Source organism: Prionailurus bengalensis, chromosome E2, assembly GCF_016509475.1.
Source record: "Prionailurus bengalensis isolate Pbe53 chromosome E2, Fcat_Pben_1.1_paternal_pri, whole genome shotgun sequence".
NCBI classification, from domain to species: Eukaryota; Metazoa; Chordata; class Mammalia; order Carnivora; family Felidae; genus Prionailurus; species Prionailurus bengalensis.
In genome coordinates, this window is record NC_057352.1 from 35911658 (window position 1) to 35927531 (window position 15874).

The 15874-nt window shown below is 39.7% G+C and overlaps 1 protein-coding gene across 1 annotated transcript; it reads right to left on the reverse strand.

The window, feature by feature from the left end:
* Positions 1 to 3122: 3122 nt before the first annotated feature.
* On the reverse strand, positions 3123 to 4192 carry LOC122494286 (40S ribosomal protein S6-like). Its single transcript, XM_043599354.1, has 2 exons — positions 3402 to 4192; positions 3123 to 3163 (listed from the first exon to the last, which is right to left on the reverse strand). The coding sequence occupies exon 1, from the start codon at positions 4150 to 4152 to the stop codon at positions 3403 to 3405; it is 750 nt and encodes a 249-aa protein (XP_043455289.1). The 5' UTR covers positions 4153 to 4192; the 3' UTR covers positions 3123 to 3163; position 3402.
* Positions 4193 to 15874: the final 11682 nt, after the last annotated feature.

Here is a 15874-nt window from a genome sequence, read left to right on the forward strand (position 1 = left end):
GAGAGCTTGAGAAGACATGGCATTAATTCTTCTTTAAATGTTTACCAGTGAAGTCATCAGGTCCTGGGCTTTTCTTTGTTGAGAAATTTTTGATTACTGACTCAGTCTCATATGTTATTGGTGTGTTCGGATTTTCTATTTCTCATGATTCAGTTTTGTATGGTTGTATGTTTTTGTAGGTTGTATGTTCCTAGGAATTTAATTTCTTCTAGGTTGTCCAGTTTGTTGGTGTGTACATGTTCATAGTAGTCTCTTATGAGTTTTTTCATTTCTATAATATCAGTTGTAATGTCTCCTCTTTTATTTATAATTTTATTTATTTGAGTCTTTTTTTCTTAGTCTAGCTAGTGGTTTCACAATTTTGTTTCTTTAAAAATAACAGATTTTTGTTTCATTAATCTTTTCTGTTGTTTTTCTAGTCTCTATTTATCGTACTTCTGCTCTGATCTTTATTATTTCCTTTCTTCTCCTAACTTTATGTTTAGTTTGTTCTTCTTTTTCTAGTTCCTTGAGGTGTAAAGTTAGGTTGCTTTTTTGAAATGTTTCTTTTGTCTTAACGTAGGTATTTATTGCTATGAACTTCCTTCTTAGAGCTGCTTTGCTGCATCCCATACGTTTTGGTATGTTGTGTTTCCCTTTTTGTTTGTTTCTTCTTTTCTTTTTCTTTTTTAAATTTTGCTAGATTTTATTCAGTAAAATTTTATGGAAGATAAAGGGGCTCTTGCTAAAAGTGTTGTTAGCTTACTGTTTGTTTGTTTGTTTGTTTGTTTTGCTTCTGTAGAGTTAGTAATCATTTAAAAGCTGGAAGAAACCTGTTTCCACAAATGGAACTGAATGGAAACAGCAGTAGAAGCATATTATCTTCCCATAGCCCTTATGAGAAAGGCAATCAAGTTAGGCTTTATTTAATGCAGATGTACCATTGCTAATTTTCTGTCTGAGGATGGACTTGACACTGACTTTACAGGCATATGTACACAGATATATAATATATAATACATTCAACCCAGCTGACTATTTTCATTTGTTTCAAGACCTTTTTGATTTCCCTTTTGATTTATTCTTTGACCCATTGGTTGTTCAGGAATGTGTTAGTTTCCATATGTTTATGAATTTACAACTTTTCCTTCTGTTAATTGATTTCTAGTTTCATACCATTAGGGTCGAAAAGATATTTGATATGATTTCAGTCTTCTTAAGTGTGTTAAGACTTGTTTTGTGACCTAACAAAGATCTGTACTGGAGAATGTTCCATGTGCACTTGAAAAGAATGTGTATGTATTCTGTTGCTGTTGGATAGAATGTTCTGTATATATCTGTTAGGTCCATTTTATCTATAGTGTCGTTTTAGTTTGCTATTTCCTTACTGCTTTTCTGTATGGGTGACCTATCTATTGTTGAAAGTGTGATATTGATGTCCCCTATTGTTAGTGTATTGTTATTTGTCTCTTCAATTCTGTTAATATTTGCTTTATATATTTAGGTTCCTTGATGTTGGGTGCATATATATTTACAATTGTTATATTCTCTTCATGAATTGATCCTTTTATCATTATATGATGGTCTTTGTCTCTTGTGAGTTAAAAAAAAATTTTTTTTTCAACGTTTATTTATTTTTGGGACAGAGAGAGACAGAGCATGAATGGGGGAGGGGCAGAGAGAGAGGGAGACACAGAATCGGAAACAGGCTCCAGGCTCTGAGCCATCAGCCCAGAGCCTGATGCGGGGCTCGAACTCCCGAACCGCGAGATCGTGACCTGGCTGAAGTCGGACACTTAACCGACTGCGCCACCCAGGCGCCCCCCAAAAAATTTTTTTTTAACATTTATTTATTTTTGAGAGACAGAGCATGAGCAGGAGAGGGACAGAGAGAGGAAGACACAGAATCTGAAGCAGGCTCCAAGCTCTGAACTGTCAGTGCAGAGCCCGACGTGTGGCTGGAACTCACAAACTGCGAGATCATGACCTGAGCTGAAGTTGGACGCTTAACCGACTGAGCCACCCAGGTGCTCTTCTTGTGAGTTTTTTTTTTTTTGCTGTTGTTGTTGTTGTATTTATTTATTTATTTATTTATTTTCTTTTTTTTTCTTTTAATTTTTTTTTTCCAAAGTTTGTTTATTTTTGGGACAGAGAGAGACAGAGCATGAACGGGGGAGGGGCAGAGAGAGAGGGAGACACAGAATCGGAAAGAGGCTCCAGGCTCTGAGCCATCAGCCCAGAGCCTGACGCGGGGCTCGAACTCGCAGACCGCGAGATCGTGACCTGGCTGAAGTCGGATGCTTAACCGACTGCGCCACCCAGGCGCCCCTATTTATTTATTTTAAGAGATAAAGAGAGTGAGTGGGAGAGGAGCAGAGAGAGAGAGAGAGAGAGAGAGAGAGAGAGAGAGAGAATCTCAAGCAGGCTCTGCACTAACAGTGCCCCGATGTGGGGCTGGAACCCACCAACCGTGGGATCATGACCTGAGCCGAAATTAAGAATCAGATGCTTACCTCACTGAGCCACCCAGGTGCCACTCTTATGACAGTTTTGGACTTCAAGCTTATTTTGTCTGATATAAGTATCTGTCTTTTGGTTAACATTTGCATCTTTTCTAATCCCTTCACTTTCATTCCATGTGTGTCCTTAAAACTAAAGTGAGTCTCTTGGGGTGCTGGGGTGGCTATTAAGCATCCGACTTTGGCTCGGGTCATGATTTTTGTACTTTGTGGGTTTGAGCCCCGTGTTGGGCTCTCTGCTGTCAGCATGGAGCCCACTACAGATCCTCTGTCCTGTTCTCTCTCTGCCCCTTTCCCCACTCGTGGTCTCTCTCTCTCTCTCTCTCAAATAGATAAACATTAAAAAAAAAAGTTTCAAGTGAGTCTCTTATAGATAGCATTTTGTGGGATCTTGTTTTTTTATCCATTCAGTCACTCTATTGATTGAATTTAAGCCATTTACATTTAAAATAATTATTGATAGGTTAGGACTTATTATTGTCATTTTTAAAATTGTTTTCTGACTGTTTTGTAGTACCTTCGTTTCTTTCTTCCTTTGTGATCTGATTTTTTGGTAGTGATATGTTTTGATTCCTTCCTTTTTATCTTTTGTATATATATTACAGGTTTTTTTTTTTTTTTTAGTTTGACGTCTGATCTTATTTATTTGTTCCTCTTACAACAATCTCTTTTTTTTTAAAATTTTTTTTTCAACGTTTTTTATTTATTTTTGGGACAGAGAGAGACAGAGCATGAACGGGGGAGGGGCAGAGAGAGAGGGAGACACAGAATCGGAAGCAGGCTCCAGGCTCTGAGCCATCAGCCCAGAGCCCCACGCAGGGCTCGAACTCACGGACCGCGAGATCGTGACCTGAGCTGAAGTCTGACGCTTAACCGACTGCGCCACCCAGGCGCCCCAACAATCTCATTTTTGACTGGACTCAGACTTTGAGGTAGAAGCTCTTAGAGAAGACAGCCTCCGTCTCTTGGCAATCTGTTCCTGGCGCTTTTCTTTGGCCTCCTTCATTCTCTTGGCCAAAAGCTTAGCATATTCTGCAGCCTCTTCCTTGTTTTTCTTCGTGTGCTGCTTCTTCAAAGCAATGCGCCGACGTTTGTGTTGGAGGACACGTGGGGTAACAAGACGCTGTATCTTGGGTGCTTTGGTTCGAGGTTTCTTACCTTCTTTATTTAGGGGCTTTCTCACAACATACTGGCGGACATCATCTTCCTTTGAGAGATTGAAAAGCTTGCGGATTCTGCTAGCTCTCTTGGGCCCCAGGCGACGAGGCACAGTAGTATCAATGAGTCCAGGAATATCCTTCTCCCCTTTTTTCACAATGACCAAGTTGAGAACACTGAGATTGGCATCCACGATGCAACCCCGAACAGATTTGTGCTTTCTTTCTCCAGTCCTCCGTGGTCGGTAGCAGGAATGCCCCTTACTCAGCAGTAGGTGGACACGGCCATGGGTCAAGACACCCTGCTTCATGGGGAAGCCTTGTTTGTCATTGCCACCACTGATTCGTACCACGTAACCCTTCCATTCTTCCCCTAAAGCATCAGCAGCAACTTCTGTGGCCATTCGCTTCTCATAAAGGGTACGAAGTTTGCGTTCATCGTCCACTTCAATGAGTTTCTGGCAGCCAGTAGCTGGGAAAGAGATGTTCAGCTTCATGGTGAGGCTGCCTACCGCCTCCGAAGTGCCACGAAAAAAGAGCTATATTACAGGTTTTTTATTTGTGGTTACTATGAGGCTTACATAAAATGTCTATATATGTAACAATCTATTTTAAGTTGATATCAACTTAAGTTAACAAAAACTACACTTTAGTATCTTGTCCTCCCATATTTTATGTTACTGATCTAATAATTTACAAATTTTATGTTGTGCATCTATTGCCAATTATTGTAGCTATAGTTATTTTGTAATACTTTTGTCTTTTAGCTTTTATATTAGAATTGAAAGTTATTTGTTCAATAAAAAATTAAACTGTTTTATTGTTGAGTTTCACAAGTCAAAAATATATTTTAGATATAATCTTTTTTTTAAAAAATTTTTTAAACGTTTATTTATTTTTGGGACAGAGAGAGACAGAGCATGAATGGGGGAGGGGCAGAGAGAGAGGGAGGCACAGAATCAGAAGCAGGCTCCAGGCTCTGAGCCATCAGCCCAGATCCCGATGTGGGGCTGGAACTCACGGACTGCGAGATCGTGACCCGGGCTGAAGTCGGACGCTTAACCGACTGAGCCACCCAGGCACCCCCAGATATAATCTTTTATCAGTGATATACTTTGCAAAAATGTCTCTCCCTTTTGGCTTCTTTTTAGTCTCTTAACAGAGTTGTTTGGAGAAGTTTTGAATTTTGGTGAAGTTCTTTTATGGATTGTATTTTTAGTGCCATATCTAAATAATCTTTGCCTAACCCATGGTCACAAAGATTTTATGTTTCCTTCTAAGGTTTCCAGTTTTAGGTATTATATTTAGATTTGTGGTCTATTTTGAGTTAATTTTTGTATATAGTATGTAGTATGGATCCTAGTTATTTTTCTTTTATTTCCTTTTTTGTTTTGTATCCAATTCTTATAGAAACTATTTGTTGATAAGGTTATTATATTATCTATGTGCCTTTTTAAAAATATCAACTGTTCACGTATGTATAGATTTTTTTTCTGGACTCTATTCTATTTGTCTATCTTTATGGCAATGCCATGCCATTTTGATTACTTTAGTTTTTTTTTTTTATAAAATTTTTTTTTCAACTTTTATTTATTTTTGGGACAGAGAGAGACAGAGCATGAACGGGGGAGGGGCAGAGAGAGAGGGAGACACAGAATCGGAAACAGGCTCCAGGCTCTGAGCCATCAGCCCAGAGCCTGACGCGGGGCTCGAACTCCCGGACCGCGAGATCGTGACCTGGCTGAAGTCGGACGCTTAACCGACTGCGCCACCCAGGCGCCCCTTGATTACTTTAGTTTTAAAAAAATTCTTAAAATTATGTAGGTTAGTCCTCCAACTTTCTTCTTTTTTAAAGTTATTTTGGTTATTTTAAGTTCTTTACATTTGCATATGAATTCTAGAAACACTTATCAACTTCTAGAAAAAAAAACCTGCCAGGATTTTGAATGAGATTGCTTTGAACGTATAAATGAGTTTGGGGAAAAATTTATTCTTAACAATCTCACATTTTCTGATGAATGACCAAGGTTTAGCTCTCTATTTAGTTAATTTTCCTTTAATTTATCTCAACATTATTTCATTATTTTCAGTTTATGGGTCTTTTATCATCTTTTTCTGGTTTATCCCTAATTAATCTTTTTAAATACTATTTTAAGTGGTATTTAAAAAAATTCAATTTCAATGGTAGCTAGTATATAGAAACATAACTGATTTTTTGTATATTGATCTTACATCCTACAACCTTGCTATACTCACCTATTCTAGTAGTTTCTTGGTTGATTTCATCTGTTTTTCCACATGGGTTATCATGTCTTCTGTGCATAAAGACCATTTCTTCTTCCTTTTCCAACTGGACACTTTATTGCTTTTTCTTGCTTGATTGCACTATGCAGAACTTCCAGAACTTCCAGTGTTGAATAGAAATGATGAAATTGATCTTTGGGAGAAAACATTCAAGTCTTTCATTATTTTTTTTTTTAAGTAGGCTTCATGCCCAGTGTGGACCCCAATGTGGAGGCCAAATTTACAACCCTGAGATCAAACAAGTCTTTCACTATGAAGTGTGAGTTGGGTCCTTTTGAAATAATTGAGACTTGAGTTGTGACCCAGAATAGGATTTTTTTTTTGATTATTGTTCTGTATATATCTGAGAAAAACATATATTCTGATGTTGTTTGATTGGGTGTTTTATAAATGTCACTCAGGTCAAGTTGGCTGATAATTGTTCAAGTTTGATATATCCTTGCTGATTTCCTGTCTACTTGTTCTATCAGTTATTGAGACAGAGAGAGAGAGAGAAAGAGAGAGATACTGAAATCTCTCACTATAATTGTGGATTTGTCTATTTTCATGGGCTACACTTTGAGTAGAAGTATATAGGTATCACTTGCTTCTAGTTTTCCTCTGCTTGAGAAGCTTTTTCTGACCTCCCAGCTGACCCTCAGAATGAGGTGCTTAGAGACATTCTACTTTTTCTCTAGAACTTACACAACATTTAATTGCCTATCAAATTTTCTGTCACCCCCACTTGATCTTTTTGTCCTGACAGCACTAACTGGGTTTTGTTACATTCTCTTATGAAAGACACAAGAGATATTTGATGATGTAAGAAAGATATTTGAGGCTTAGTAAATGAACATAAGTAAGAACAGGAACAAGAGTTCAGTAGATGCAGGGAATGGCAGGGAGGAGTGGCAGTGAGAATGTAAGTAGCTTGGGAATTAAAAATTATTGTAGAAGATGTGACTTTTTATGTGATGAAAAATGAAGAGTGGAAGCTGATGAGAACATTTGACATTAGGTTTCATTAGCATCGACTCAGATTAGGAGGGGTATATCTTCTTTGTTATCCTTCCTACCCCATTTCCAAAGGATCCATGTAAAACGTTGACCAGGAGATGAGATATGGGCCTCATTTGATATCTCATATGTATGCTTAAGGATTGTAGAGATTACAAAGGTTTACACAGGATATTGTGGCCAGGCCAATTAAATGAGAAGTTTTACTTTTTCCTCAATACCCAGCAGTAGGAAAAGTCAGGAGAATGTAAAATACCATGATTAGTGAAGAGAGCTTTGGTTATGAACTGCTGGTACCCAGTTAGAGTCATAGGACATATGCAAGATTTTGTATCAGAAACGAGGTGTAAAAACAAAGCTAGGGAGTGATGATTTAGGACAAAGCTTTTTGAAAAAGAGATGACTTTTTTTTTTTTTCGAAGTAAGCTCGATACCCAAAGTGAGGCTGAACTCATGACCCGGAGATCAAGAGTTGCATGCTCTACTGACTAAGCCAGTCAGCAGCCCCCCCCCCCCTTTTTTTTTTTTGAGAGAGAAATGACTTTTATTTATTTATTTATTTATTTATTTATTTATTTATTTAATATATGAAATTTATTGTCAAATTGGTTTCCATACTGAGATGACTTCTTTTTAGGCCTTATGATGTGAGGATGGGCCACAAGTGGCTTAAAGGGACAGAGCTAGGCTCTGCTAGACAAGGTATAACCTTGTGCATTTGGTGTCATTCTAAAGTAGTCACAGAAGGAGGCTCTTTTAATGCTTACAACTCTTGCCAGAGCTAAGACAGGTGGTGAGCAGCAATCACTGAATGAATGGTTAGGAAAATGTAAACTTCAGGGAGCATTTTATCTCCCATCTGTTTCTCTCTGCAGTTTCAACTTGGTGCACTAAATCCAAGTTTCCCACTTCCCTTCCTCTGGTTACCCAGGTTGCCTCTGTCTTAGCAGTTAATTGGAAGCCAAGCTGTTTTGGAAGAGACCTGTTTAACCAAGATGTTAAGCATAAAGTTTTCAAAGATGGGGTCCCCTCGCTTAGATTGTCAGCTTGTATTAATGTTTTCCCACCCCGGGCTTTGATTCTGCATGTACAGTATCCTCATAAAGAGATAGGAAAGAATTCATTCAACAGCTTTATGTTCAAACACTCTGCCTTAGCCACTTACTTACTCTATTGGTGTATTGAAATATGAATTTATTCAGATTTCTGTCTCTCTAGGAACTGGAAATATAGATATAAATTTGATATGGTCCTTGCCTTTAAGGAGCTCATTGTCTAGTAGAAGAGAAAATGAATGGATATTGTTTTAGTTATCTATATAATAATTTATAATCTCCCATAAACCCATAGGTTGGCCATGGTTTGCTGGGGCTCAGTTGGAAAGTTCATCTGGTGGTTTTGCTTCGAGGGTCTCTCATGCAGATCTATTTAGCTGCATGTTAGGCTTAAGGTCCAGTATTGCCTCACTCATATGTCTGGTGCCTTGGTGTTCTTCCACGTAGCCTTTCTCTTTTTTTTGTGGTGTCTCATCCTTCAGTAGTCTAGTCAAAGTTTCCTTATCCCAGGTGACTGGCTTCACCAGGGAGAAAGCAGAAGCTGCCAGGATTCTTAAAGGAGAGGACCAGACATGGCATTGTTTCTGCTGCATTTCATTGATAAGGAAAGTCATACTGCCAGCTGTGACTCAAGAGGAGAGGTAGTAGATTTGATGGGTGAAGTAGCACACACTCCCAGAGAGGGAAGGAATTGATGGCAGTCCTCTTTTGAGAGTATTTTCTATGGATACAAATAAATAAGAACCCCAGCTAAAATTTAGTGAGCCCTTTTATGTCAGACAGTGGGCTAAGTACCTAATGTGTATTACCTCACTAAATCCTCCAGCTAACCCCATGAAGTAGGAATCTTTTTTTATCCGCATTTTATAAGCAAGCAAATGGAGGCTGGTAGAGGTTAAGTAAATAACTCCAGGTCAAATGTCTAATAAATGGCCAAGTCAGGGTTTAGACTCCTTGGAGATTGATTTGTTGTTACGTCATGAGAGAAAGTTGCATGGAATGGTGAAGAACTCAGTGTGTGGAGTCATTCCACTGTAATAAATACTATGAGAGAGGGCAGTGGAGGTGAAGGAAGAGAAAGATCCCACCTATCAGAAAAGGTGTCATTGGACCTAGATGACTAAGGATGATTTAGACATGAACAGATTGGTGGATTAGGGTTTTCTTGCTGGCGGGAAACATCCTGAACACATGTTCGAGGAGGGGAAGCAGAAGCATATACTGGGACCAACATTCAGTTTAGCCTAAGTAGACTCTAGAATTCAAGGAAGGAGACAGAAAGAGCTGATGGAGGCAGGACGTTTGGGGTCAGATTGTGAAAATACTTGAAGGCCTGGTTGAGATATTTGGGCTTTTATTTTGTGGAAACTGGGCAGACTTTTATTGTTTTGGAATAAGAGTTTTATTTTAAAAAGGTTAAAAATCACAGAGGTACACTTGATACCCTGAAATGTATATACTGAAGGCAGGGTGAACAAAGCTTTGAGTACTTTCTCAGTGAGCTAGTTGAGAGGGGATGTAGGTCTAGAGCTTCTTATTGACCACTGGGTTGGAGCAGAGGTTTGGAGTAGTAGAGATATTGAAGGGCTTGGTGGTTGAGGAAGGAGTCAAAGGTGGGTATAGAATATCTAGCCATAGTGACTTAAAGAATAGAAATGGGGCAGACTTGAGAACTATATAGTTGTTTAAATTTTGGGCTACTGAATTGACTTCAAACAATGGTGTAGACCTGATGAGGGGCCAACGTGGACTTGCATGAATTGGACCAAAAGTGAGTCATTGTTTATAATGAGGGAACGTGACACTTTTCCTGTTAGTTAATTTTGCAAGATAGTGTCGATCAGTATTATGATTTTCTCCTCTTCTCTTTGTTCCTCTCAATCAAACCTAAACAGAGCCCAGTCACTTTTATGGCCTGCTCCATTAGCCGTGTAGATCTCCTATCCATATATTTCCCCCCTGATACTCTCTCATTAACTTCATAAAAGGTACTGCCTTGAATCAGGGCATTAAGTGCTTGATGGGGCACTGTGCCTTGACCAACTGCTTTACATATAAGAAAAATGAAATACAGACAAGTTAAATGACCAGTACAACAGGGAGTCAGGATACATGTGCTGACCTGAGTCAGAGCATCAGGGAGGATATTTATGACCTTTAGGCATAGGGCATGGGTAGATGAAAGGCTAAGTTGTAGTCGGGTAAACCCAATACAAAGGAAAGAGATGTGGCCTGGCAGCATCAGGAATGAGCCTGGGATAGAGCTGTGAGCTGGTAACTCAGTTCCCTTTGCAGCGGCCAGCAAGCACGTGATATTTACTTTTGTAAGAGTCCTAACAGGTTCAGGATAGAAGCCTCTGTAATGTTGCTATGATTAAGGACTTTCATCCTGATTAGAATTACACAGTGGCGAATGAGCAGGAACCATCACAATTTAAATAGCTACTCAATAGAACGAATGCAGTCATTTCTGAAGTGGGTTGTTAACTTATTACTTGCTCTCTTGTTTTTCATTTGCTTCCGATCTTGGTATGCGGATTCTGGGGCTTTGGGAACAGCAGCTGGGATTTGAATATTTAATGTGGAGCGCCTCCTGTTGCTCTGCCTCATTACCGAAGCTTACTGTCATCATTCATCAAAAGATTGGTAGCCCCTCCAGGAGGAGTGGGAGATTGCACTATGTCTCTCTGCATGTGCTTTGTCAAGCCCCTGATTATTTGTCTAAGTTGTCGGTACACATCCCATGCTGAAAGGAAAGGACCCATGTAGGAGCTGGTTTCCAAGAGCTCAAACAATCCATTAAGGACTTCCCAGATCAATCTGTTATTACCTGTTTTCATATGCTAAAACAATACTTCTACTATATACTACTAATACAATAGTAACAGTTTTCAACCTATCTTACAATGGGCTTAATGACGTTTTGGGGTTATGTTGGGGGGGGTTCAGAGCCAACGGAATAAAGACATCTTCGGTGCAAAAATGTGATTTATTAAAGCATGGGGACAGGATCTGTGGGCAGGAAGAGCTGCCCTGGGGTTGTGATGGGTAATTGATTATATACCCTTAGGTTGGGAGAAGGTCAGAGATAGAGGAAGTCTCTAAGGTATTTTGGAAGCAAGATTTCCAGGACCTTGAGGGTCCAGCTGCTATTAGGAAAACACCGTTTATTACTGTTTAGTAAAACCTCAGTCATGAGACCCTCCAGATGTTTATCTGGGGGCCATAAGCTTGGAGTATGATTGCCAGCATATATCTTGGGGGAGTTGAGATAAAGGAAGTTTCCAAAGGAACTTTCATCTGTTAAAGTAGACTTACAGGATCCTGGGGTCAGGATAATGTTAAGCCAAGATTCCCTTTTGCCCCTAGCAAAGTGTCATCATCGAGGTAGCTGAGCTCCTAGAGGGAGGTCACTCTCCTGGCTTCAAGCCCTTTGAAAGGCTATAGATAGTAAGGGAATTTAATTTTTCATCTGCCTTAGTTTCCCACATCACCATGGGAAGCACTTAAACCCTTTTCCTTTGTTCTTGCGTAGCCAGGAGTGTTTGAGGAATATTGCACATCTCCCACCGGGGTGTGGGGAGTGCTGTTAGCCTGTACTTTGCCCTCAGCTTGACCCCCCCTCCCTCATCAGACTGGGAAAGTTATGCTTATTATTTTGACTCCTTATAATAACCCCTTTTACATATCAGAGAACAGATTTCTCAGTTCCAAAGCTTTAAATCCTGGTTCAGATGCGTTTACAGTTTTGTATCTTACACAATGGGTAAAGGAATGCTAGAATAGGCCTTTGAATATTATCTCCCAATTTCCATACCCCCTTTTGGTTATTTCAGTGAGTGTGTGTATATTCAACCTGTATATACAACACCCAGTGTTGTGTTTCTTCCCTACCATCCTGGAGTGGCCACGTGAGGATGCTTATGGGACTAATTCAGGCTTGGGCAGCAGGAAATCGGGCCAGACACAAAATAGACTGAAACACAGAGCATATGGATTTGTTTTGGATCATCTTCCCCTCTGAAGCAAGGCTGGCCTCTGCCAATGGGAGGTGAGCATTTTAAAGCTACACTTGAATCAATAATGACTAGGCATAGCTTAAGGTAATAGGTAATATTGATCAGGAGAGAAATCTATTGCATGTGCAGGGGAATTCAGGCTGAACAGACAGCTTAGTGTAATGAAAAGAACACAGACTGCAGTCTAATAGACAGTGGTTTGAATGTTGTCTCCACAACTGACCTTGTGACTTTGAGCAGTTCTTTTGAACATTCTGAGCCTCAGTTTCCTTGTCTGTAGAATGCCCCTACCTCATTGGCTTGTTGTGATGAAGCTATAAGTACTCATTGCCAAGGCTTCCTCTTCCTCAGGCACTATGATAACTGCTTAAAGTACACTCTATGTGTGTGTTTATGCTTTTATTAATGTTTGGATACCCACAAATACTAACTTTGGATATTTGACCGTCTATTTCTGCTATTATACTTTATCTCTTCCCCATTTTGGTGGTTATTGACATTGTTTTTGAACCTACCAGCACATCCTTACTCTACTCACGACAAAGAGGACATGTTTGGTTGCCACTGTGGAATTCTTACTGAGCAGGAGACTCCTGGATGCTATTATGGAATAAACAGAAAGAATCCAAGCAGAAGGGCAAAACACAGAGCACTGTCCATACAGTTGCTTTTCCCTCTGGGAGAAATCATTTGGAGCTCTAAGTCCTCAAAGGTCCAGTCTCACAGATCCTGGTGTACTGAATTTAACAAAGAATATTATCCCTTTGCAAATTCCTTTAACCATCTACTTGTATCTTGTCTTTGGACTTTATCAAATGTCACTTCACACTATAATTATTTTCTAAGAATCTTATCACTGTTTTCATATTATGGTGTCATTACTAATTCCATAGTACCTAGTTCAGAGTTGGCACATTGTAGGTGCTTAGTGTATTTTATTTTTCTTGCTGTTGTTTCTTTTTATTAAAGGAAGAAATCAAGAGGGGAATCGCCATTTCAATTAATTCCACAATCCTTTTGAAATTGTTATACAGATATGTTCAGTTAAACAAATGTTTGAATGTGTGTATGAAGCTAGAATTGGGGTATACAAAGATTTGTTGGAAATAAACATGGTCCTTGGGGTACCTGGGTCACTCAGTTTGTTGAGCCTCCGACTTTAGCTCAGGTCATAATCTCACGGTTTGTGACTTTGAGCCCCTCATCGGGCTTGCTGCTGTCAGTGCAGAGCCTGCTTTGGATCCTCTGCCCCTTCTCTCTCTACCTCTCCCCTGCTCGTGGGCTCTCTCAAGAATAAAATGAACATTAAAAAGAAATAAGCATAGTTCTTGCCCTTGAAATTCCCATAGTTTGGTGTGTAAAATAATCATACAATCAGAACATTTCATAGTAGAGCACTTGATATTATGCAAAAAAAAAAAAGAAGGGGAATAATATTATATGGGGCTTCAGTGAAAACTCTTGAACATGGCACCTATGTTGAACTCAAATGAATGTGTAAAAACCATCTGAGGGGAAAAAAACGGTGGCACAGTCCACATAAAGAAAATAGCATCAGCAAAGCCAGAAGGTATGTGGGAAATTTGGTGATTCACCAGAGTTTGTGGGAAGCAGTTTGGAGTGATCACACCATAAAGTACAAAGTAAAATATTTTGGAGGTGAGGAAAAGAGAGTGGACAGGGGCCAGAGCAGAACTGGTAAGTAATTCTATATCACATTAAGATAAGATATTTTCTATAAATAATGTGACATGGTTAGGGGTGCCTGGGTGGCTCAGTTGGTTAAGCGGCCAACTTCAGCTCAGGTCGTGATCTCACGGCTTGTGAGTTCAAGCCCCGCATCAGGGTCTGTGCTGACACCTCAGAGCCTGGAGCCTGCTTCGGATTCTGCATCTCTCTCTCTCTCTGCCCCTCCCCTGCTCACGCTCTGTCTCTGTCTCTCAAAAATGAATAAACGTTAAACATTTTTTTTTAACGTGGCATGGTTAGAGTTGTCCTTAGCCAGGTCAATCTGGCTCCTGCTAACCGGGGATGAATTTACGATGTTGCAAAACTAGACGCAGGGGAGTAATTTGAAAGTTGTCGAAACAGTCCAAGTGAGAGAAATTGAGGGCCTAGATTAGGATGGAGAGGAGGATGATGATGGTAATGATGATGAAGACAGTTGTGCTAGTATCACTACTGATAACAGCAACATTTTAATAGATCGTTGCTGTATTATGCGTTCTGTTTAAGGGATTTTTACACGTGTTAATTCATTTACTTGTCACATTGACCCTATGCAGGTAGTATTGATATTATTGCCATTTTACAGAAGCAGAAACTGAGAGTCAGAAGATAAGTAGTTCATCTAAGATTCTATAATGAGAAGTGGCCGTGCTAGGGTTCAGGCCAGGACGTGTGGCTCTGAGCCTGTGTCCTAACCACTGCCTCTTCATTTGGTCTTGAAACAACAGGGTTTGTTGTTATGGTATTCTCTTCAAAGGAATCTCTTCCCTGGCTAATTCTCATAATTAAAAACAAATTTCTCCTTTGAAATAGTCGTAGAACATTTATATAGTACCAAAAAGCAAAAAGAGAAAAATAAAAACAACTTCATTCCCAACATCCTTTGGGTGATTATTAAAAACAATTGGTGATTTTTTTTCTATCTTCCTCCCTTCTTTTCTCCCTCCTACCTTATCCTCTGTGTGTATATGTGTATACATACTTTTAGAGCATCATTCTAAGGCATAAAATATTTTTCAATCTTATTTAAAAAAATTTTTTTTAACCTTTATTTATTTTTGAGACAGAGAGAGACAGAGCATGAACGGGGGAGGGTCAGAGAGAGAGGGAGACACAGAATCCGAAACAGGCTCCAGGCTCTGAACTGTCAGCACAGAGCCCGATGCAGGGCTTGAACTCACAGACTGTGAGATCATGACCTGAGCCAAAGTTGGGCGCTCAACCGACTGAGCCACCCAGGCGCCCCTCAATCTTATTTTTAATAACTGCATAATACTTTTTTATTTATTTAAATAATTTATTATTATTATTATTATTATTATTATTATTATTATTATTATTTTGAGAGAGAGAGAGAGAGAGAGAGAGAGAGAGGCAGGGGGAAGGGGGAGAGAAAATCTTAAGCAGGCTCCACATCCAGCACAGAGCCTGATGCAGGGTTCTATCTGATGACTGTGAGATCATTACCTGAGCTGAAATCAAGAGTCAGACACTTAGCTGACTGAGCCACCCAGACACCCCTAAAGATTTTATTTTTAAGCAATCTCTACACCCAGTGTAGAATTGTGGGCTTGAACCCACAACTCCAAGATCAAGAGTTATGTGCTCCACTGACTGAGCCAACCAGGCACCCCGTATAATACTTGCTTTTAAAAGGCAGGGCTTGTGGGGCGCCTGGGTGGCTCAGTCGGTTGAGCATCCAACTTTGGCTCAGGCCGTGATCTCATGTTCATGGGTTCAAGTCCCACATCTGGCTCTGTGCTGACAGCTAAGAGACTTGAGCCTGCTTCCGATTCTGTGTCTCCCTCTCTCTCTGCTCCTCCCCTGCTCACACTCTGTCTTTCTCGCTCTTTCCTTCAAAAATAAACATTAAAAAATATTAAAAAAAAGGCAGGGCTTGGTAACTGGACTATTGTGGATGTGTAAGGAAAAAGAAAGGTGATAGATTTAGTATGACTCAGATTTATAACTATGTATGTGGTGATCTAGTGAGGAACAGAGAACTTTGGAAGATTGTGTAGGCTCACAGAAGGAAGAATATGCTTTAGACATGCTGAGTTTGAGGAATTTTTGTATTATTTAAGTAAGGATACCTGCAGCTGGCTCAATATGAAGAT

What these genes read in the sequence shown, in the direction of transcription:
- LOC122494286 (XM_043599354.1), bottom strand. Translation starts at nt 4,152, where the DNA reads ATGAAGCTGAACATCTCTTTCCCAGCTACTGGCTGCCAGAAACTCATT.